At 40.2% G+C, this 22,180-nt stretch overlaps 1 protein-coding gene across 1 annotated transcript in view; it reads right to left on the reverse strand.

The window, feature by feature from the left end:
• The window catches only part of LOC149469411 (cyclic nucleotide-binding domain-containing protein 2-like), a 106,513-nt gene that overhangs the window by 36,105 nt on the left and 48,228 nt on the right, over positions 1 to 22,180 (reverse strand). Inside the window, exons 10-13 of the mRNA XM_089669322.1 lie at positions 11,140 to 11,200; positions 8,227 to 8,377; positions 4,012 to 4,091; positions 1,049 to 1,112 (exon numbers count right to left, since the gene is read on the reverse strand). Of these exons, the coding sequence (XP_089525448.1) occupies positions 1,049 to 1,112; positions 4,012 to 4,091; positions 8,227 to 8,377; positions 11,140 to 11,200 (356 nt within the window). The remainder of the gene's footprint in view (positions 1 to 1,048; positions 1,113 to 4,011; positions 4,092 to 8,226; positions 8,378 to 11,139; positions 11,201 to 22,180) is intronic.

Genomic DNA, 22,180 nt, shown 5'->3' on the forward strand with positions numbered 1-22,180 from the left:
TGATGCCCCAAACTTGTTTCTTTCCCTGTTCCACCACCTCCCTTCAGAGGCATGCCCAGGAGTGGATCCCTGCTCAGCTGTACCCGCTTGTTAAGTAGAAATGAACTGACCACACACTGACATAGAGATCTCCGTGCTTAAGCCCTTAGTGGGTGAAACATGTCAGAGCAGGAGGTTAACAGGTGAGACTATATGTTGTGAATCCTCTGTTTATTATATTAAAGTGTTACTAAACCCACAACAGTAAAATCGGTCTGTAAATGCAGTAATTCATACTTGTTATACTCACCTAAGTGGTTAATCCTCTGTAAAAAGGATGTTTGATCCTGTCTACTCTGATCCACCCTTTCTACTATCCCCAATCCATATGCTGATCGAACAGAGCCTTGGGGGCAAGCTGCACATGCTCAGTTTGGTGTGTATTTTTTATTTTCTTGGGAGGGTGCATGTGATCAGCACAGGGCCAATCAGAGCTGTCCAGACAGAGGGTCAGGGGTTATGCAGCCTCATAGGACAATAAGGGGAGAATGAAAACTCTTCCTATAAGATTAACCAGTGCTCAGCTGGACATTGATAGAAGTCACACGACTGCTATATACTGCTGATGAGAAAAGGTATTTAGCAGTTTATATTTACTAAAATAATTGCATGTTCATGTTGTGTGTACTGTGGGAGACCGGATATAGTGAATGTAGGGTCCTGGGTTTAGTAACACTTTAATGCTGGTTTTTCATTGGTGATTGCACGCCCGATTCATTTCTTTTAGCATTCATTGTATTACAAACTGGTTTTAGTTAAACTGACCTTACCGACCATTGCCAATGGCATACAGTGAAACATTGCCGCAATAGTGTTTGTGTTCCCAATTCTACATCCCTAATAATGTAACAAGAAATTACATGGGTGACTTCCTCATGACTCACTCCAAATTCTATGACGTTACTGCAGTCACACAACATGTCAACAGCCTGTAAATATCGAGCACAAATAATCACTATTGTAACATCTTGCTATCTATGTAACTTGGTTTCCCCTACAGATTTATTACCTGTATAGTCTAAATCACAGAGATTGCTCCTGTATCTTAATGAAAAGGTTGATGGTCCTGCAGTCTGCAAAACATTAAACAGGAGAAAATTATAGACATTTGTCACAGCAAAATAGACTTCTTGAGGCAGTTGTTACTAGAATAGTGGCATTTCTACGCAGGCTAAGATGTATTGTCAGTTTAACTTCATTGTGTCTTGTGATTTATGACTAAGCAGTGCTATTATGGCTAGTGTAGCTACCTAGCAATCGGGCTTTCTTCATTTCTCCACCAGACTGGGAGAAAGAAAGAAAAAAAAATTGTATTTCTATTCGTCTATTCTTGAAAAATAAGACCTGAGTTAAAGGCCTTGATGAATGCGGCAATATACTGTATGCATTTGTACACATTACAGCAGGGGCGGACTGACAACTCATGGGGCCCCCGGGCAATAGGGGATCATGGGGCCCCTGTGTCCTTGCCCAAACTGAAAAAATCCTATAAAAAAGGTACCAGAGGCATCTCATGGGGCCCCCTACTGACCCCGGGCCCTTGGGCAGTGCCCGAGTTTCCAAATGCTCAGTCCACCCCTGCATTACAGACATCACAGGAAGCAAAGTCTGTATATGTAATTAACAAATATGGTTGCTCTGATGTACACATAGTATATTTACAAGCTATGCACAAATAAATGTAGTAAATTACCTAACATGGTATCTGCACGATTGGATAATTAAAGAGCAAATTCACACAATCTATGTGAAAATTCTCAAATCCTTTAGTAAAACAGACTCACTGTGTCTTATTTTTGTAATTGCTTCCTGTAAAACTTGTTCTCAACAAATAAAATGTAACTACTGGGGTATAGGATTATAACTTTTTATTTTAATAGTTGAACTGGATGGACTTTTGTCTTTTTTTCAGCCAGACTATGTAACTATATGTAACTATGTTTGCTATCAGCATTGCAAAAAGCATGCAGTCTTAAACTTAGTTTTTATGTTGTTCTATGCATATAGTAAGAAAATATGACATCCTCAACTAAAAGTAGTTTTAAGTCTAAACATCTTGTACCTTTATGCTTTCCATGCATGAACGTAATAATGCTTAGATACATTTTCGACCCACCCCAACACTTAACTGTGTCCTCTGATTGATCCTGAGCTGTCCCAGTTGCAGGCAGGGCTGCTCTTAGAAACCACGGGGTCCCATATAGCTAACCTGACATCCCCCCCCCCAAAAAAAAAACCACAGTTTACTATGCTTCAGTTATGTACCAATCACTCATTGTGTTCATTCAATAAACAATGGGGCTGGTAAATGTTACACCCTTCTCCCACTCTCCATCCTGAAGGATTCTATTGTGTGCTTGCAGATGCCAGTGGAAAGGAGCAGAGGGGAACCAGCAGCAATGCAGGGGTGGGGGCACAAAGGGGGGCCTGAGCAGCAGGGGAGAATGTATGGTGCACAGGGAGGGTTATTGATGCAGTGGGGGGGGGCAATTACTGGAACCAATTCCCTCTGCAGCAGCTGAAAGCTAGTGGCAGAGAGAGGAGAAGAAGCCAGCTTTCAGCTGTTGCAGAGGGAGCCATACAAGGGGTAAGTTCCAGTAACTGCCCCCTCCCCCGTGGTGCCGATCACACCTCCACCTACATCCAATTCATCCAGCTGCCTGGGTCCCCCTGCTGGTCTGGGCCCTGTACAGGAGGACTGGTGGTACCCCCTTATCCACAGCCCTGGTTGTAGGTCTTCTCCCTTCACAGGAGACTCAGGCACCAGCGAGAGCTGCTGTGAGGAGGGAGCAGGGGCAGGGTGGATTCGCACTGTGTGTGTGTCTATGGGCACACACAGCTCACCTCCAAAGCATGCACGCATGGCTTGCTATGGGTACACGCAGAGGAAGAAGATGCAGACAGTGCCAGCGGGGGACCGCTAAAGAGGATGTCAGGGATCGTTCTGTGAAATATCACTGCACAGAGCAGGTAATTATAAACCTCTTTATTGTAACAAAAATTATAAGCTTTACTATCACTTTAAAGTAAAGACCCTTGTATGAGAGTCTATACAAGTACTGAATCCAGTTGCAATGTGATGTCCAAGCCTCATAAAGTAAACAAAAAACGTCCTTTACCTTTCCGGTCAGAGCCAAGTCCTCTTTCATTTGTGTCTCACTTGCTCCGCTTCCCAGATACTGCAGCTCACAATGCGAGGGTGTCAGCATAAGAGTCAGTACTGCCAATCCGGTATAAGAGGTAGGACTAGGTGTGGCCAGCTGAGAGTTACTGGTTTGTGAATCAGCAGTGACAATGCTGATATCCATGCACCCTGCAACATTTTTCATCCAACTGTTTGCAAGCAGGCACAGCCTACATGAGAATAGCAACTCTATTCTGAATTCAGGAGCAGTGAAACATATTTGCCACACCATCAAAGGAAGCTTAATGTGCTGAACATTGCAGGCAGGCTCAACAGGTATTTGTGGGTCTTTGCAGGGAAAGAAAAAGAAACTAGGCAGAGGTAACACTGACACTTTTGTAACTCAGGAAAATGCAAATTAAGATTGGATGTTCTAAAATCAAACTGAACAAAATGACAGCCTACAACCTAGCTATACTCACCGTAGCAGCACTCCCCTGCTGATTTTTTTTCTGCCACAGACACCATAAAAAAACCTGCTGCTTCAGGTATAGAGCAGCATGTGACCTCCATCTATGGTGCAATGCTCAGACCTAGCAGGAAATCGCTAGACTAAAATGCTGTCACATAACAAAAGGGGGTGACAACATAATTCTCTGTAGGTTCCCCCCAGAAATGTCATAGTGAATGTTGTGCAGGAAGGGATGGCAGTAGAGCACTATGAAGGTGAGTATAACTGAGTTGGTAGGTAGGTTAAAAGAGACCCTTCTACTTTGTCCTGAATAGCCAAGGTGACAAGGTCTATTTAATGGATAGACACATTTGGACCTTAAAAAGTACTTAATTACCTGAGGCCTAGGTTTCATATGCATTGGATTAGCCACTGTTCTGTAGGAGGCTGAGTAAGATGTTCTGGGCAAAACAGTCCCTGCACATAAGACACATGTAAACATAGGTTATAACAGAATCATAAAGCACAGGGGACTCTCCCAATATGCCACAACATACTGAAACATACAGTGATAAGAAGACAATCAATTCATTAAATGTATCATGCCAAGTACAAAATCTTATATAATACTGTACCAAATAACAACTATAAATATGGCAAGAAGTCTTGATTTTCAGCATGTACTAAAAAACTTATCATTTTACAAAAACTTAAGATGGAAACTAGAAAGTATTAAAACTCGTTATTTATTGTGCATTGAGGAACACAGGAGTTTAACGATTTTTAAACATTCTTAAACTTCCGCCTACAGGAATAGTGTTACAAAAAGGAGCAGCATCCATACACACAGGCAGGGGTGGACTGACAACTCATGGGGCCCCCAGGCAATAGGGGATCATGGGGCCCCTGTGTCCTTGACCAAACTCAAAAAAGCCGATGAAAAAGGTACCAGGGACATCTCATGGGGCCCCCTACTGACCCCGGGCAGTGCCCGAGTTTCCAAATGGTCAGTCCGCCCCTGCACACAGGACACCCAGCTATAGTAGTATTCCTCAAAAGTAACTACACCTTTTCACACTGGTACTGACTGGCATTTCCATGTTTCTCGTCTCCATCAGTTTCTTTCCGTCACTCAGCTAATGTGACCCAAATGTGGACAGAGAGGGGCAGGAGAGGGGCAAACAAGGAAGTTGTGCAGGCAGCCGACATCCTCTTTCTACACCAATGACATCACTGGTTGTTAGGATGCCGGCTGGAAGGTTGTAATTGTGCTCAATAAAAAGCATTTTGGCAAGGCACTCATGAAGAAACCTGAAGGCACCCCAGGGTGCCTGAGCAACCTGGTTGAAATCCTGGTGTAGGTGAACCCTTACTTTGTAAAACAACCCAATGTTGGGGTAACATATTCTTTAAGCCAGTCCCCATATACAGTAACCCTGTCTATAACTGTCATGCCTCTATTTTTTGCTACTCTGCTAGGAAGTTAGACATCTTTTTAAATTCAGCTGAAAACATGTCTAACTATATTTCACTAGCTTTTCTTCTTTTTTTTTTAATTTTCATTCAAGATACTCTGCACTTCGTATATAGATATATTTTTGTTCTGTGACTTTAATCAAGACTTCATAAAAGCTGATTGAGTTAGTCTCTAAACAGCAGCTATGCAAATCAGCATATGCTCAGCAACGGCATTTGGATGTTTTACCTGGACCCAAATGGACTGAAGATTGCAGGGCTAGCCAAGAATGTGATCTTTGGGCATTGGGCTCTGCATTGTGGTACTTTCCAGACCTGTGCACTGTGTTAGTTCTGGGTCTAGAGATGTGGCACGGTCTCTGGTGTGACCCGCTCTCTGAGGACTCACATAGTAAGTAAGACAAGTCAGGGTAAAGCAATGGGAGCTACCAAAGAGTTGTTACCATTGGGTACCTTTTAATGTACTGCTGTGACCGTCTCATTGCGGTAGCGGTTAAGGCTAAGGGAACTGAGATGATGTCATCATGTGAAGTGTTGCACTCTTGTGCCCTGGGCTCTTTTCCCCTCATTCAGTCTAAAAGAAGCACCATCCCACTGTTGCTCCTGCTTCTGAAGGACCTCATGGATCATTCTTCAGTCTTGTTCCACTGCCAGCTGCAGTGACTTGGATACTGCCAAACACTTGTGACCTATAGCAGCTTCATCTACTTGGGTTTGTCAGTACAAAAGGCTGTACCCCAATTTGAGCCTAATTGTTTTACACTATGCAGTGAAACATGTCTTTTTAAAGATGGACAGAGGACACTTACACCCCCTGCGGTGCTTGACTCCCCTCAGCCTCTTTCCTTTCCTGAGGGACTTACTAACCAAGGTTAACAGGGGTCAGTCCCTATGGTTCCCTTTTCTAGCAAGGACCTGATTATTTTGTGTTTTCCAGCAATTCTGGCCCCTGTTCATAATACTGAGGAGGGTTTTTTTTTTTTTTGGAATACCCATTGTGGAACATTCAGGTGACTCCTCCTGAAGCGAATACATTTTCTGGATTCTAATAGTTGAAACAAAACTGATGGTTCTATCATCTGCCAGCTTTCTAGCAGTGGTAATATTAGGTCCCCTTCCAGTGCAGCTGTTTGACTCAAGTACTCATTAAGACAGTCCACTCCCTGTGGACCTTTGCCCTCATACTTATAGGCGTTTACCTATTTACCTCTTTCTGGGTTTGTGTAATTGTTGGGGAATCCCTATTGAGCATGGTCCCCTCTTAACATGTGGTCTCTCAGTCCCTTTCTGCCTCATCATCTGTGTTAGGAAGTTTGGAATCTGGGTGGTCCCCAAGTTGGTATTTTCAGATCAAAAGGTACGAGCTACAACTCGCCGAACCCTGACCAGGGAGAGGGATGGTTCCTTTCCTTCCCACTAACAGACGTATACTCTTGTCTGCCCCTTAAGGCTGGTTCTCCAGGACATACAGTTCCTGAATCATCTGGGGAATCATTTTGTTCATTGGTTTGCTCTCCTGACCTCTGTTGTACATCAGAGGAAACCTCCTCTGCAACAGACCATATGACCTATTCCCTATGCTGGGCAGCAGAGTTTGTGTAATTTGTGAGTGCACTGTCTTCCTAGAGCTCAGATATTACCTTCCAGATCTCCTCAGATGATTATTCCTATCTTGAAAAGTGAGGGTATCTGTACCTTGTGCGATAAAACACACATTCACTCCCTGATGTATTTTGTAAAACTCCAATACAATTATTGCAAAGGAAAAGTGAGGGTTTTAGCAAGGGAGTACCTATGCTTCCCTCCTTGGAAAGAATTATCCATCACTGGAAAGCCATGTACTCCCCCTGGATGGTCTGCAGGTATGACACACTGTTAGCCTGCTGCAGATTCCCTCAAAGAGTAACAATAAAATTCTAGAATTTTGTGTAGGATCATCTTTCTGTGGCCAAGCTGCAGTCTTCTGAGGGAGTCTCCTTAGATTCTCTCTTCTTTCCTTCTTTATCAGATAAATATCTTAGTAGTAATACTAGGATTCCTACCCCTTCACTCCTCAGCAGAAGACTCTGTTTTTACAGAGGAAGGTTGGATGATCCCAAGAATAATATATTTAATAACTGCTTAGCAGGCTTGCAATGTGGATATCATACCTCAGAAACAACTATGGGTGTTGTTTTGGAAGGAGTTCTACTCAACCTATTTTTTTTTGTTTTGATTATGGTACGTCCCTGAGTACCCTATTGTGTGGATTTTGATTACCCTACTCTCTTCTTCAGGAGAATTAAGAGTTAGTACCCTTCCATTTTTTCCAGCATATGTTATTTTTCCCTATACAACTTAAATGTTATTCTGTGCAAGCTCTGACATTCATGGGTATCTCTTTATGTGCCTGGTTGTCTAATCAGGTGACACACTTCCTTTTCAGGGACCTTTCCCTGAAGTAAAGGATTAGAAGTGTTCAGCCTTCTGCTGTTGACCGGATGGTCTTGTACATACATTAAAATCTTTTTCTTAAAGTCTATTGAAGGACATGGATCCTCTGCGTTACTGTTTGCTCACAGTAATGGTTAGATGCTAGGTTATATTCGTCTGGCTTAACAATTTTTGTTTGCCACTGTCCCACCCTCCTGAAGGCAGCAGTATAATCCAAATGTTTAGGAATTATATGTAATTAATGGTAATAATAAAAAAATAATAATAGAGAGAACAAGAGCCCCCAGTGATGACAAATGAAATTGGCTGGAGTTGAAAACTTAGATCTTGGTCCTGGGTAATATAGTTACATAGTTGCACAAATGTCAGAGGCATTTGTGCAAGCTAAACACATTTCTTCTAAGAGATTAGTGCCTGCATTGCCAGTTTCACTGATTATATATATATATACTGTATATTGCAAACAGGTAAACAGACCTCTAGGCTTAAACATTTTGGTGCTTGAAAAAACTAAGTAAGGAAAATAATATTGTAGGTAAGGTAAAGCAAGCCAAAATCTCCAGGGAAGTATTATAAGAAACCAGTAACATATCTGCCCTGAGCAGACCCAATTCTAGCTCAGTATCCCATTATTATGTGGACTCTCTTTTTTAAACTTTGAGATCCTCATTAATCCTATGCTATATCAGTTAGTAAATCTTACTTTCCAGCAGATATGAAGAGCTGTCTGTTGTTTTCTCAAGCAAGAATGGCACTGTGGGAAGCCGGCTTACAATCGAGTAGTAATTTCTGGAGGTTCCAGCTGCAGTAGATGGTCTGTCCGGATTGAGTTGAACAACTATTTGACACTTTCCCTAGAATATGAACAGAAAATCTGAAATATCAGGGTTTCAGCTATATCTTATTTAGCAGAGTTTTTATGTTTTAAGATTAAATTTTATCAGCTACAGTACAATACAAAAATGTACCTAGCATGCTGAGTAAATGGATAAGAAAAATAACCTTCTTCTGGAAATTCTGCATGAAAATACAGGTGTATTGCAAATATGACCAAGGTTTTTACTTGGTTAAGTTAGGGTGGAGACTTCACATGCAGTGAAGCTGATTCTTTTCAGCTCCACCATCCTGGAAAGAGCAAAATAACAAGTATGGCCAGTCTGTAAGTCCATCGAGCAGTTTTAAAGACAGAGCAAGATTTTTCTAGGTTCCTCCTGAAAAATAGAATTTATGAAACCTCTATTTTTTATTATTCCAGGACCGAATCTGGCCCTTTGCAATATTTTTTGGCATGCTGCTTGGGTCAGTGGCCTCTCACATAGGTCTCTATGGTCCCTGGAATCCCACAGAAGTCAGTCAGGATGCATTTCATCTTTGTACAATGTGCAGCTTTATTTAACTATGTCAGATTTCAAAGTTCAGTGCAGAAATCTGCTGTGCATCAAAACAGGTGATCATTTTATATATATATATATATATATATTGCCAAAAGTATTGGGAATCCCCTCCAAATCATTGGATTCAGGTGTTCTAATCACCTCCATGGCCGCATGTGTATAAAATCAAGCACCTAGGCATGCAGACTGCTTCTAAAAACATTTGTGAAAGAATGGGTCGCTGTCAGGAGCTCAGTGAATTAAAGCGTGGCACTGTAATAGGTCACCACCTGTGCAACAAGTCCATCTGTGAAATGTCCTTGCTACTAAATATTCCACGGTCAACTGTCAATGGTATTATAACAAAACGGAAGCATCTGGGAACAACAGCAACTCAGCCACGATGTGGTAGGCCATGTAAATGACAAAGTGGGGTCAGCACATGCTGAAGTGCACAGTGCACAGAAGTCACCAACTATCTGCAGAGTCAATAGCTAAAGACCTCCAAACTTCATGTGGGCATCAATTTAGGAGAACAACAGTGCATAGAGAGCTTCATGGAATGGATTTCCATGGCCGAGAAGCTGCATCCAAGCCTTACTTTACTAAGTGCAATGCAAAGCTTCGGATGCAGTTGTGTAAATCATGCCACCACTGGACTCTAGAGCAGTGGAGACGTGTTCTCTGGAGTGACAAATCCCACTTCTCTGTCTGGAAATCCAATGGCCACGTCTGGGTTTGGTGGTTGCCAGAAGAATGGTACTTGCCTGACTGCATTGTGGCAAGTATAAAGTTTGATGGAGGGGAGATTATGGTATGGGGTTGTTTGGTTGTTTTTCAGGGGTTGGGTTCGGCCCCTTAGTTCCAGTGAAGGGAACTCTTAAGTCGTCAACATACCAAGACATTTTGGACAATTTCATGCTCCTAACTTTGTGGGAAAAGTTTGGGGATGGCCTCTTCCTGTTCCAACATGACTGTGCACCAATGCACAAAGCAAGGTCCATAGAGACATAGATGAGTGAGTTTGAGGTGGAGGAACTTGACTGGCCTGCACCTCAACTTAATAGAACACCTTTGGGATGAATTAGAGTGGAGACTGCAAGCCGGGCCTTCTTGTCCAAGATCAGTGCTTGACCTCACAAATGCACTTCTGGAAGAATGGTCAAACATTCCCATAGACACACTCCTAAACCTTGTAGACAGCATTTCCAGAAGAGTTGAAGCTGTTGTAGCTGCAAAGGGTGGGCCAACTCAATATCGAACCCTACGGACTAAGACTTCCATTAAAATTCATGTGTGTGTAAAGGCAGGTGTTGCAATACTTTTGGCAATATAGTGTACATGTCTTTATTTATTTTTCCTTTCCTAACCTCTTATTTTGCAGATGTTAGTTGCCTGGTTTGTATGGCAAATTATTGCCTTCAGTATTTTCTGCTTTACTGACTTGAAATAGGTTCATAGAGCAGGCGTACTGACTTCACTGCCTGCATTCTTTCTAGGCCAGTGACTTGAATGTATTGGAAATGTCAGATCACAATAGACACCTGGCAACTAGCATTTTAAGAAGGAGGTCCGAAAGGCAGCCTTCAAATATCTACTATCCCAAGTACGCTTTAATCTCCCTGTGTTGTGCTTCAGTAATAAAACAAGCATGCTAAGTGTTTTTCACTTCTGCCTGGAATTACTAGGGTCATGAGTTCAAATCCAAACCATGGCACTACTTGCCTAGCATTTGCATGTTCTCCCTGTGTTTGCATGGGTTTCCTCCCACACTCAAAAGACATGCTGATAGATTAATTGGCTCCTGTCTAAATTGGCCTTAGTATATGTATGTAATAATGCGAGTTAGAGACCTTAGATTGTTAGGTCCTTGAGGGCTGGGGCTAATGTGAATGTACAATATGTATGTAAAGCACTTCGAAAATTGATATAAATTGATTGATATATGATATAAATACCTATAATGAATAAATAATAATGTGTAAGAAAGGATCATTAATCTCTAATGGGAGACCATGATTTATGACTTCCAGGCATTTTACATGGAGTGATATCTGTAAGTACTAGAATACCATATTTCATTCAAATATTCTTTACTTATGTCAATTTATGTCTTTCAGGCTGAGAAGGTCAGAAAACCTCAATTAACTTTTATAAATAGAGTAATTTTATGTAGAATGTTAAGTTATTGTTTCACATGGTTTAACTGAGGGGTGTTCTAGTGAAATAGAGTAATTACTTACAGATTTAATCAACACCAAGAATGAGGATTTGGTGCTGTCTAAAACAACAGTTGTCCCAGCTCTGTAGAAAGGAAAAAAAAATAAAGACAGACTATAATGTGTTTGTTAGTATTACATGATGTAATGTAGAATTTGATATCTAATTTATTTTATTCACTTACTGTACAATTAAAATATGGCAAGATAAATTAAAGTGAAAGGGACAAAGGTCAATAACCAATATTAAAGTATAACTAAAGACAAAACATTTTTTCTAGTTTTGGATAGAGTGGAGAGGGATTAGAAAACCCGTCAGGTTTTTTTTTTGTTGCCTGTGCCCCATTAGGGAGCTTCACCCTCTCTATTTGTTCTTTTTACCATTAACATTGATAGTGAAAGTTGAAGAAAATCCCAAATTTTGGGTTGACATCAGAGCAGTAATAGATGTGAAATCTTCCAATGGATCAGTAGTTCTGGTAACCCTGATAACACCCTTGGATTTTTTCACTTTTGAGGGATTTCCTCTCACTTACTGTTTTGACAGGAAGCAAAGGGAAATCTCCCCTATGGCACACAAACAGCAAAATAATACTGACAAGGATAATAACTCTCCCTTACTCTATCCAAGATGAAAAAAAAGTTTTGCCTTTAATTACACCTTAATTAATCATCATCCATTGCATTGACTTCTAGAGTTCTAAAATTTGTTTTTAAATTATTTTGGATATACTCTTTCCACACCACAAATGAGGCTGAGAGTGGAAGAGACAGCACTCTGAGCCAATAAGGCTCTACTCTATTGAACAAGGTTGTCATCCCAATATGTTTTTGGTACAGGGATCTGAAGGGGAGGTCTTTAGGCATCAATTGATAGATTGACTTCAGTACAACCAGCCTGCCCATAGATGAATCAAATTTCAGCCAGCCAAGTTGGGTAGTGACCCAAGATGAGCTTAGAATTCCGTGAGTAGGATTAATTGGAAAGTTTAATCATCTGAGCTCATGGATCATTCCTATCTGGTTTGCTGCTGCTGGTTATGATGTCAGACACAATGTTACATGCCCTGCAACAGTCATATACATGAGTTCATCCAAATCATAAGAGGAAGCAGATTGATATATTGCTGATGTCACCATGATGTCAGAGATTGCCAAATATCAGAAAAACTAATCAGAACCTCAATACTTAGTGGAACACAAGTGTACCTAAAAATAGATTCTCAGAAACAGACATAAACATTACAGGAAAAAATTTAGATTAATAGAATATAGCATGCTGGAATTACCTTGTTTTTCTCTATTTGTACTGTGTTACCTTGTTTATGTATGGTTATATTTTGATTATCTGGGCTAAATCTGCAATGGAACTTTGTGAAAATCGTAAATACAATCGCCTACAATGACTAGATTTAATCTTGTTGTTCTTAATTCAATTTATCAGTAGTCATTCTTTTAGCAATACCAGGCTTGCAATCATCAACATTAATTTCTGACATAGGTCAAAATAAAGTACCTGGAATGAAATAAAATGTGTATAGAAAATTTAGATAAACATCCATTTAAATGTTGTTCTTTTATTTTATTGTTAATGTTATTTAAGTCTATCATTCATTGTTACCAAGGTTTGAGAAATACACATGCAGGTCGTTTTGTGTAAATGTTAAAATGCTGAGGAAATGAGGCATTGCTAATTATATTTGTTGAGGAAATGTGAAGAAACATGCACTATTGTGCCTCAGAGAAATCATCAGACCAAATCTGCCTTAAATTGGCAGCAGATCAAAAACTGTAATACATGTGGGTGCTGAATGTATTCTCTATCTCCATCTAAATATACCAAAATGATAAGAGTGAGAAGCCAGTTGATCTTCATCATAACCATCCCTTGTTTATTACAGATCTTTTAAAATATAAAAAAATGGGGCTTGAGAATCAAAGTCAATAATTTGGATTTGGGGAAGAGTTGTGCCTTGTAGGAACTTTGTAATAATGGTAGACATCTGCTTGGGATGAATCCTCATCCTCTGAAGACTGTCACTAATTCAATTCTGCCACTTAAAAAAAAGGAAGCTAGAGGTGCCGAAATATACCTTCATCAGTGTTCATTGCCCTGTGCTATGGCCAAATACTATACTGTTTCCAGCAGGCAAAGCTCTAGCAATTGGTGGTCATAGAACTTGACTGCCCCTCCTGCATTATCCACATTCTAATTGGCCAGCATGGCTTTTTATTATAGTGATAGACTAATAGGAATTGGGGATCGGGGCGTGATGGTGCTTTATCTCTTGTCCGCTTACCTTAAAGAGGAACTACTTATATTAGATGGGTGTATTCTGGTAATGGTGAGGAAGAAATGTGTGGTCAAAAACTATATAGGATTAAGCAGCCTCTTTGTGTCTGTCATGTACCACAGCCAAAGGCCTAATGTGTCTATTAATAAAGGCGGCCCTTATGTTTGTACAGCATTTTAAAATTTCCTTCTAAAAACTGATTCATGATTTTACCCCAGGAATATAGAACTGTATTTCTAATATAAAGCTTCATTTTAAGCAAGCTTATGTTTCCGATTAGATTCGTCAGTTGATATCCAAATGTTTGAATTTAAATAGTAGCTATATGTGAATGCAGGGAATTTTTGTTTGAAGAGCCATCAATTGCAAAAGTGCTTTAAAACACTACAATAGATATGAAGAATTTTAGCAACTTATTGGTCCCAACTATATAGTAGGGATTTAATAACAAACATCATAGAGTATAAACCACTCCAAATACAGTTCTATTGCTATAAATATTTCAGCTAAATCATAACTTTAAATTTCAAAAATCCTCAATGTGAAATCACAGAGCAAACAACATTATAACCAAAAATGGCAACAACAAAAACATTTCACAGTGTGATATTAAACACATACATATAACAGTGACAGTTTCTTCAGTCCTTTAAAATGATAAATACAAAACAGTTATGTTGTTATAAAAAAAAAAATTCACTGTGTCTCAGCGATACCCGTCAACGCAAATCAGACGGCCACTCACCAATACTACATGTCTTTCTTTATTCAAAGATCCCTATATGTAGCTCAAAGTTCTAATAGGATCCAGCTGCTTCACCACCACAAACTCTTTTCAACCCCTCATTTCTCGCAGCAAGAATATAATCCCGGAAGCATAGAATAAAAAATGATTACATAGCAAAATATTGTTAAAATCATGAACTTTATTAAAAGTGATTGCACTTAATCATTTTTTGATACAGATCAAACAACATCCACCAATGTGCAGGCTCAGGAAAAGAAATTCACCTCCTGCTGATAGAGTAAATGCCGGCTGCTCTGACTATCAGCGCCCCGATGTGTTCCATTGTAAGAGGACTTAACGACAAAACACATCAGAGTGTGGTCAAGCAGTGAGTCTTGTGTGTGCAGAGGATCTGGAGGAAGTGCTGACAGACAGAGTGGCTGGCATCTACTCTGTTGTCAGTGGGAGATGATCTTCCCTTCCTGAGCCTGCACATTGATGGATGCTGTTTGATGTGCATCAAGAAATTATCTTGTAAGTGCAATCACTTTTTAATAAAGCACATGATTTCAGCAATATTATGCTATGTAGCCATTTGTACAGCTCTCATCCCCTGATGATTTGTAACTAAACGCATAGAGCGGAGCCTTGACCAGTGACGTCATTACGCCCGCCGGCTGCGCTGGCTGCCGTACAAGTCCTTTGTTTCTTAGATATTGTAAGCAGCATTCTTTTAATAAATGGTATATGGTTTTAAAATACTACACTTGTGGTTTGCTTTTTTATCTCTCTCCATGGTATTTGTAAATCTTCTTACTGAGCACCCGTAATATCACTGGATAATCCATGCTGATTGCGGGCTGAGGTGTTGCCTAGTCCTTGAGCACTGTTGATCTCTTATAAATTGGAGATTGTTTGTATCTGGTAAGAGGTTTTGTCACATTGGTTGGTGTGACACACTGAAGCAAGGACCTTGTGGAGTGGATTCTGGCACATTATGTCTATATGATTCGAAATTTCAAGAATTTCAATTATGGACTTTTTTTACATGTAAAGGGACATGGACTTTTAAATTGTGCTTGTATGTAATTTAATTACGACCTTTTTTGACACAAGCACATTGGTTTTGATATTATGGTATCTTTTCATTGATTTAAAGGAAAAGTGCACCTATATTTTGAATTCTTGTGTTTATTGTGTATTCTGATATTTAGTGTACTGCATTTCAATTTATTTATTTCAACACTATGCACATGATATCTTTTGATTTCTATTATCTGTCATATGTACAGTATATGTTTCCTATCACACTGTGAAGAGTTGTATTATATTTTTTTGGCAGTTTGAGTTTTAATGTCATTTGCACATTGACGCTTTTGAAATTTTTAACTTATGACTTAGTAGGAATATATATACTGTAGCTATAGTGCTGTATTTGGAGTCATTTACACTCTATGATGCTTGTTATTATATTGTGCGGTTTTAAATGCAGCGGGATTGCGCACAATGTCTGTTTTTTACAATTTTGGAGGTTTTTTTTACAATAGGGGATTGATACATTTATAGATTGATCTTTTTCTCTAATCATTTGTATATATAGTATAAGCAAGGACATAATATTCAGCATGTAAGTACATTTTTGTCCATAAGGATGAGATTATTATTAATAGCTATTGCTGAACATAATGCAATTTTCTATTTTAGGTTTAAATATGCGTTTGACAACACCAAAAGAAAATAGTTCTGTCTAGTTGAATATAATGTGACTGAAGAACTTTGCTGTGGCAAATTACAGTACCTTCAGTCTTGTTCTCTAAAATATATAACTAAAAGCTAATCTTTTATTGGTAATAGTACATCATTTTTTACATTACAAACTGTATATCTACAGTTACTAAGGTAGAGGTACGAATCTTTTATTGGTAAAACAGATCCAAGCTGAACATTCAACATTTTAATAATTAATATTTAAATTCAAATTCAACTAGAACTGGCCTAAAACATTGATGGGAGAAGAATAGATCTACAATGAAGACACCAATGTATGCAATTACCTGTATTAGTCTTCAAAATAATCCATTTGTTCTTGTGAAGCTCTTTGAATACTAGAGCCAAGCTCTACACGGGGCATGGACTTCCGTTCAATCTAAACTTGATGTCATTCAACTATCTAATGCCAGAAATGCAGTTGGCAGTAGGAGCTGACTGCGGTTAATATCAGGATGGCTAGGGCAAAGAATTTGGCATAAATCAAGAACTTTGAATCCAAAAGTCATCATGGGAACACAGATTGATTTGAAGATTAACACGGGTACTTACAAGCACCATAAGATGTACTGTATGCTTTCGGCACTGTTGTGATCTTGGAAACATTTTATGTCAGTTCAAGTTCACCTCCAAGTAAAAAGCCTGCAGTCTCAGACATGGAGTGCGTTGAGAACGTCTTATATTATAATTCCTAAACCCTTCCTCCAATTTGGATGTACATACCCTCAAATTAAACCTGAGAGTGTGCACATTCAGCCCATATCCATTGAATAACTATAGCTTGAATATGTTTTGGTAAATACCTGCAAAAAAACTAAAATTGTGCCTCCTGTGTCCAAATATATATGGACCTAACTGTAAATGTGTCTACCTCATTCATAGCTTCATTTAATGCACTTAAATGAATTCTTCATGCTTTCTACCACATTTCACACATTTAAACAGCACAAGAAAACCCACTTCTTCAAAACTGCTTACCACTCCACCCTAGCCATTCCTTACCAAGTGAACAACTCTGTCACTTCTAGCCTGTGCCATCATCCTTATTATTATATCTAGCATTCTCTTACCACTGTCTTTTTTTAAAGGTTAGTTATAATACCTAATAAACCACATGACTACCTATATGTGTAGATGGCTGTTGGTAGCAAGTTTATTTTAGTCATCAAAGTAAAGAAAAATTAATTTCTCTTGAAACGTTGAGTTCCACATTAAGTGAGTCTGTTACTTTCAAGCCCACTGGGCTTAGCTTCATACAGATTTTCTGTCCATGTTAATTGTGTAGATAGAATAGGCAGATAAATAGTGGCAACTGCCAACACAAGAGGAAAAGTATCTGAATAATTCAGTATGAAACTGCACACAACTGACAGACTCAAACGGACATTGATAAGAGCGTTCATTAAATGGAAATGTAGCAAAACTACAAATTGACAACAGCTCTGTTTATATTTAATTTTACATATAATTAGACATCAGAATTTGTATTTGGCATCTGGAGAACCAATGCTAACCCTTCTGTTTTTAATTAATTTAAGTTGCTAATTAGACTTATCAGAAAACCTAGGACTCTCCAAGGTGTCATTACCAGTATGCTTCTGCCATAGAGAAAGTGAAGTGATTGGATAGCTGTATTCCCATCCTTGGTACAGTTACAGAGCTTGAAAGGCTATTTGTTGTTATACATACATTGATAGATGCTTGTCAGATGCTTTAAAAACCTGTATGCATTACTGTTATAGCCAGCCCAAAGAGTCATTAGATGTCCTAGACTCTTCCTTTTCCACACCCCACTTACAGACAATATTGGTGGATCAAGCAAACCCCTGAAATGGCTAAATTTCTCCTACTAATTGCCAGTTATCAAAGTGCTTGATATAAGAGCTTTCTGTCCAACACCCATACCAGATAATGAGGTTTAAATCTATTTTTTTTTTAATGTTTAATAGACACGTGCAGTTCGGTTTGTTTCGAATTTGCACAAATTTTTCGGTATTCAGACATTCAGATGTCTTTGAATTCTGAATTACATTAGTAACTAATCCGAATCCAAATGAATTCGAATTGAATTTGAATCAAATTTGAATACAAAAAAAATAGAAAAGAACATAAAAGAAGACAATAGAATATAACAGAAAAGAATAACTAGAAAACCATATAATAAAATAAGAATGAAATAGTAAAAAGAAGCGCCTTGAAGTCGTCGAGTGACGAAATGTGTAGAGAGCGTGGCCTAGTGGATGTGATGTCAGGACGTTCCTCGGGACTGTCGGCTTGAGGGTCAGGAAGTAGGCTTGTTTGGCTGCGTGGAGGGAGGAGGTGTAGATGTGGAAGGCAGATATATAGTGGGTGAAGGCTTGTTGGGATTTGGTTTTGCGCCATAGTCGCTCCAGGGCACGACTGTTTCGTTTGAGGGTTTTGGTGTGATCAGTCTGCCAAGGTTGGAGCGGTCGGGGTCTGATGTTGCGTGTGGTTAAAGGCGCTAGTGAGTCAAGGGCTGTTGACAGCATGTTGTTGTAGGCAGTCATAGCCAAGGCAGGGCAGGGGGAGGATGCTGTCGTGGAGTTGATCGGCTGCAGAGTGGAGGGGGGCAGGGTTAAGGTTGCGGAGGTTACGGCTGGTAGAATTGTGACACTTGGAGGGGTAGGCGTTGGAGGACGAGGAGATAGAGAAGGTAATCAGGTTGTGGTCAGAGAGAGGGAAGGGGGTGTTAGTGAGGTTGTGGGGAGCGCAGCGGTTGGAGAAGACGAGATCAAGGATATTACCGTTGGAGTGGGTGGTGGATTGTATGCACTGTGCAAGTGCAAAGGAGGAGGTTAAGTGGAGGAGATGGGATGTGTCTGGGTTGTCGAGGTTGACAGGGATGTTGAAATCCCCAAGGATGATGGTGGGTAGCTCAGAAGAGGGGAAGAAGGGTAGCCAGGAGGAAAAGTCATCCAGGAAGCGTGATATGGATCCAGGAGGCCGGTATATCACAGCAATCTTTAGGGGGGTTGGGGAGAATAGTCGGACGCAGTGGGCCTCGAAGGAGGAGAAGGATAGAGAGGGGGGGTTTGGGAGGACTCGGAAGGTGCTCTGTGGTGACAGGAGCAGACCAACCCCACCACCTTTACGACCGTTGGGCCTGGGTGAGTGGGTCCAGGTGAGACCTCCGTAGGAGAGTGCAGCAGGGGAGGTAGAGTCAGTGGCCTGGATCCAGGTTTCCGTAATTGCTAGGAGGTTGAGGGAGCAGGAAACAAAGAGGTCGTGGATGGCGGCAAGCTTGTTGCACACCGATCGGGTGTTCAGGAGTGCACATGAAAATGGGGGGGAGATTTTAGAGAGCAGGGGGACAGATACTAAGTTGCGGCAGGACGTGGAGGCGGGAGGGTGTTGTGTGGGTGAGGGAGGTGGTGGAGGGCCAGGATTAGCACTGATCACTGTACTGGTGTCACTGGGGATGTCAGTGACAGTCAGTTCCCCCCCAGTGTCAGAATGCCCACCGCAGTCCCGCTATAAGTCGCTGATCACAACCATTACTAGTATAGAAAAAATTTCAGTATATTTACCGCCATTTGCAGATGCTATAACTTTCATGTAAACCAATTAATTTACACGTATTGGGCTTTTTTTAGCATTGTCTGTGTGTTTTTTTATTTTTTGCGCTATAAACATAAAAAAGACTAACAATTTTGAGAAAAAAAAACAATATTTTGGACTTTTTGCTATTAACCTCCCTGGCGGTATGATTATTTCAGATTTTTTGTGCTGAAAGCGGTACCATTATTTTGCCTGGAAGTTTGGCATTTTATATTGTAGGCCTGTAATTTTTAGGAATAACTCACTGAAATCTGTCCGAACAAGAGTCTAGTAAACATCCCAGGTATGATAAAACTTGAAACACGAAATCATAAATTATAATTTAATAAATAATCATAAAAAATAATAATATAATAATAAATTTAATTCAATAATATAATCAAACCATAAACACTGAAATTTGAAATATAGCGCATCACTGAGCAAAGTCGCAGAATCGTTTTCAGTGTCTGATGACGAATTTCCCCACAAATCATTATCACTCAATTCTGCAAGTGGTTCTGATTTACTATCGCTGTTCTCTAGCTGGTCTAAAACCGCTTTTGACCTAAAGGGACGCTTTTTGGACGCCATGGACATTTCTCAGTTTCCAGGCAGAAAGAACAGTAAAAATGCAGGCAGGGCACAGGACAAAGCACTAGGGACAAAATGTATACAGTAATGTTATACTATGAGATTTTAGTGATTTTAGTGAATGTCACTTTTTGTCATTTTCAAATTTCCCGCCGTTCCCCGTACCCCATACGTCCCGACGCTCGCAGGGGACGGAACCCAGATGACAGATGCCGGCATCCGCCGGATTACATTGCTGGGGACACTGCAGGAGGGACATCGCGGGAGCGCAGGACAAGGTAAGTGATCAAGGGATCGCGGAGCAGCGCCACATGGTAAGCCCGAGTATAGCTCGGGGATACCGCTTGTGGTACTGAAACTTTACCACGAGCTACACTCGGGAATACCGCCAGGGAGGCTACATGTGTCCAGTAAAAAAAATTTAAAAAATTAAATTTCGTCATAAATTTAGGCCAAAATGTATTCTGCTACATGTCTTTGCTAAAAAAAATCCCAATACATGTAAATCAATTGGTTTACGTGAAAGTAATAGTGTTTACAAATGGCGGTATAGATAATGGGATTTTTTTTTCTACTAGTAATGGCGGCGATCAGTGACTTTTAGCAGGACTGCGACGGACATTCTGATACTGGGGGGGAACTAACTTGGTGTCACTGACATCTCCAGTGACACCAATACAGTGATCAGTGCTGAAAAAAAAAAGTACTGACTCTGTACTAATGGCACTGGGCAGGAAGGGGTTAATGTGAGGGGTGGTCAAAGGGTTAACTATGTGCTGGGAGTGTTTAACTAGGGGGTGTATTCTTCTGTGTAAGCACACTGATCGGGGTGGCTATACTGTGCACAGCCATCCAGAGCAGTGTGCTTGAGCTGACAGGGAGGAAGATTGTTTATAAACAAAACAATCTTCCTCCCTGTCGGAGATGCTCGGTAATCACCGGGCGCCAGCGGGGACCCAGTGATTGACATCCGCAGCTGCGAATGGCAGTGCATGGCTCGTGCACCTCCTACCCGGAAATGCTAAATCACATATATATACACGTGATTTTGCACACAGTATATCTGTTGCAAGGCGGTCCTAAAGCGGTTAAATACAACCATTGTACACCAAATCTGCCTCTAAGTGTTTATTCAATGGTTTGATTTATCAAAGAAATAGAGGTTGCTCACCTAAATTGACGGTTCACTTTACAGAATGAATGCTCATTTTACAAGGGAATGTTAGTGAATAAGGTAAAGCTGTGGTCACTGTTTATATTCAATCAGGCGCTTCTATAAATCTTTTTTTTTGTTTGTTTGTTTTATTTGCCTTGTACGTGATTGGAGAATCAATGGTACATACAGTTTCACCGCTATCACTAACATGCACTTTGCTAGGACACCAACCTGTCTTCCTTTGGTAAATCAACCCTACCTTAGTGTCTGTCCCATACCAGCACCAGCATCATACGAGGAATGTTTGTTTCTTAGTATCTGAGAATTTTAAATAATGGCATGCACCTTTGTAGAAATTTTGTAAAAGCCAAATATAAAAAAAAACTATTCCTGTGTAAGTTTATTTATATATTTCAGGTACTTATATAGCGCCCTCGATTTACGCAGCGCTTTACATATATATATTATACATTCATATCAGTTCCTAACCCTCAAGGGGTGTACAATCTAAGGTCCCTAAACTTACATTCATACATACACATACTAGGGCCAATTTAGACAGGAGCCAATTAACCTACCAGCATGTCTTTAGAGTGTGGGAGAAAACCCACACAGGCACAGGGAGAACATGCAAACTCCAGGTAGGTGGTGCCATGGTTGGGATTCGAACCGATGACCTGAGTACTGCCAGGCAGAAGTGCTAACCATTTAGCCACTGTGCTGCCCACTAATATAAGCACAATTGTTTTTTCTCATTAATCACTATAAAACTGTCTCTCACATGGCTCCCTATCTTTGTTCTCTGGGGTATTTTCCTCCTAACTCTTCCTCCGGCAATGATATGGTGAGTTCATAATTATCATAACATTTTTTATTTAAAAACATGAGAGCCAAAGGGAGCTGAAAATATACAGTTTATACTGATGAATAAATGCTGGATCTTCATGGCAGTAAGTTACTATTCAAAAA

This window comes from Staurois parvus, unplaced genomic scaffold, assembly GCF_062004578.1.
Source record: "Staurois parvus isolate SC_StPar_1 unplaced genomic scaffold, SC_StPar_1.0 ptg000071l, whole genome shotgun sequence".
In the NCBI taxonomy this organism is placed as follows: Eukaryota; Metazoa; Chordata; class Amphibia; order Anura; family Ranidae; genus Staurois; species Staurois parvus.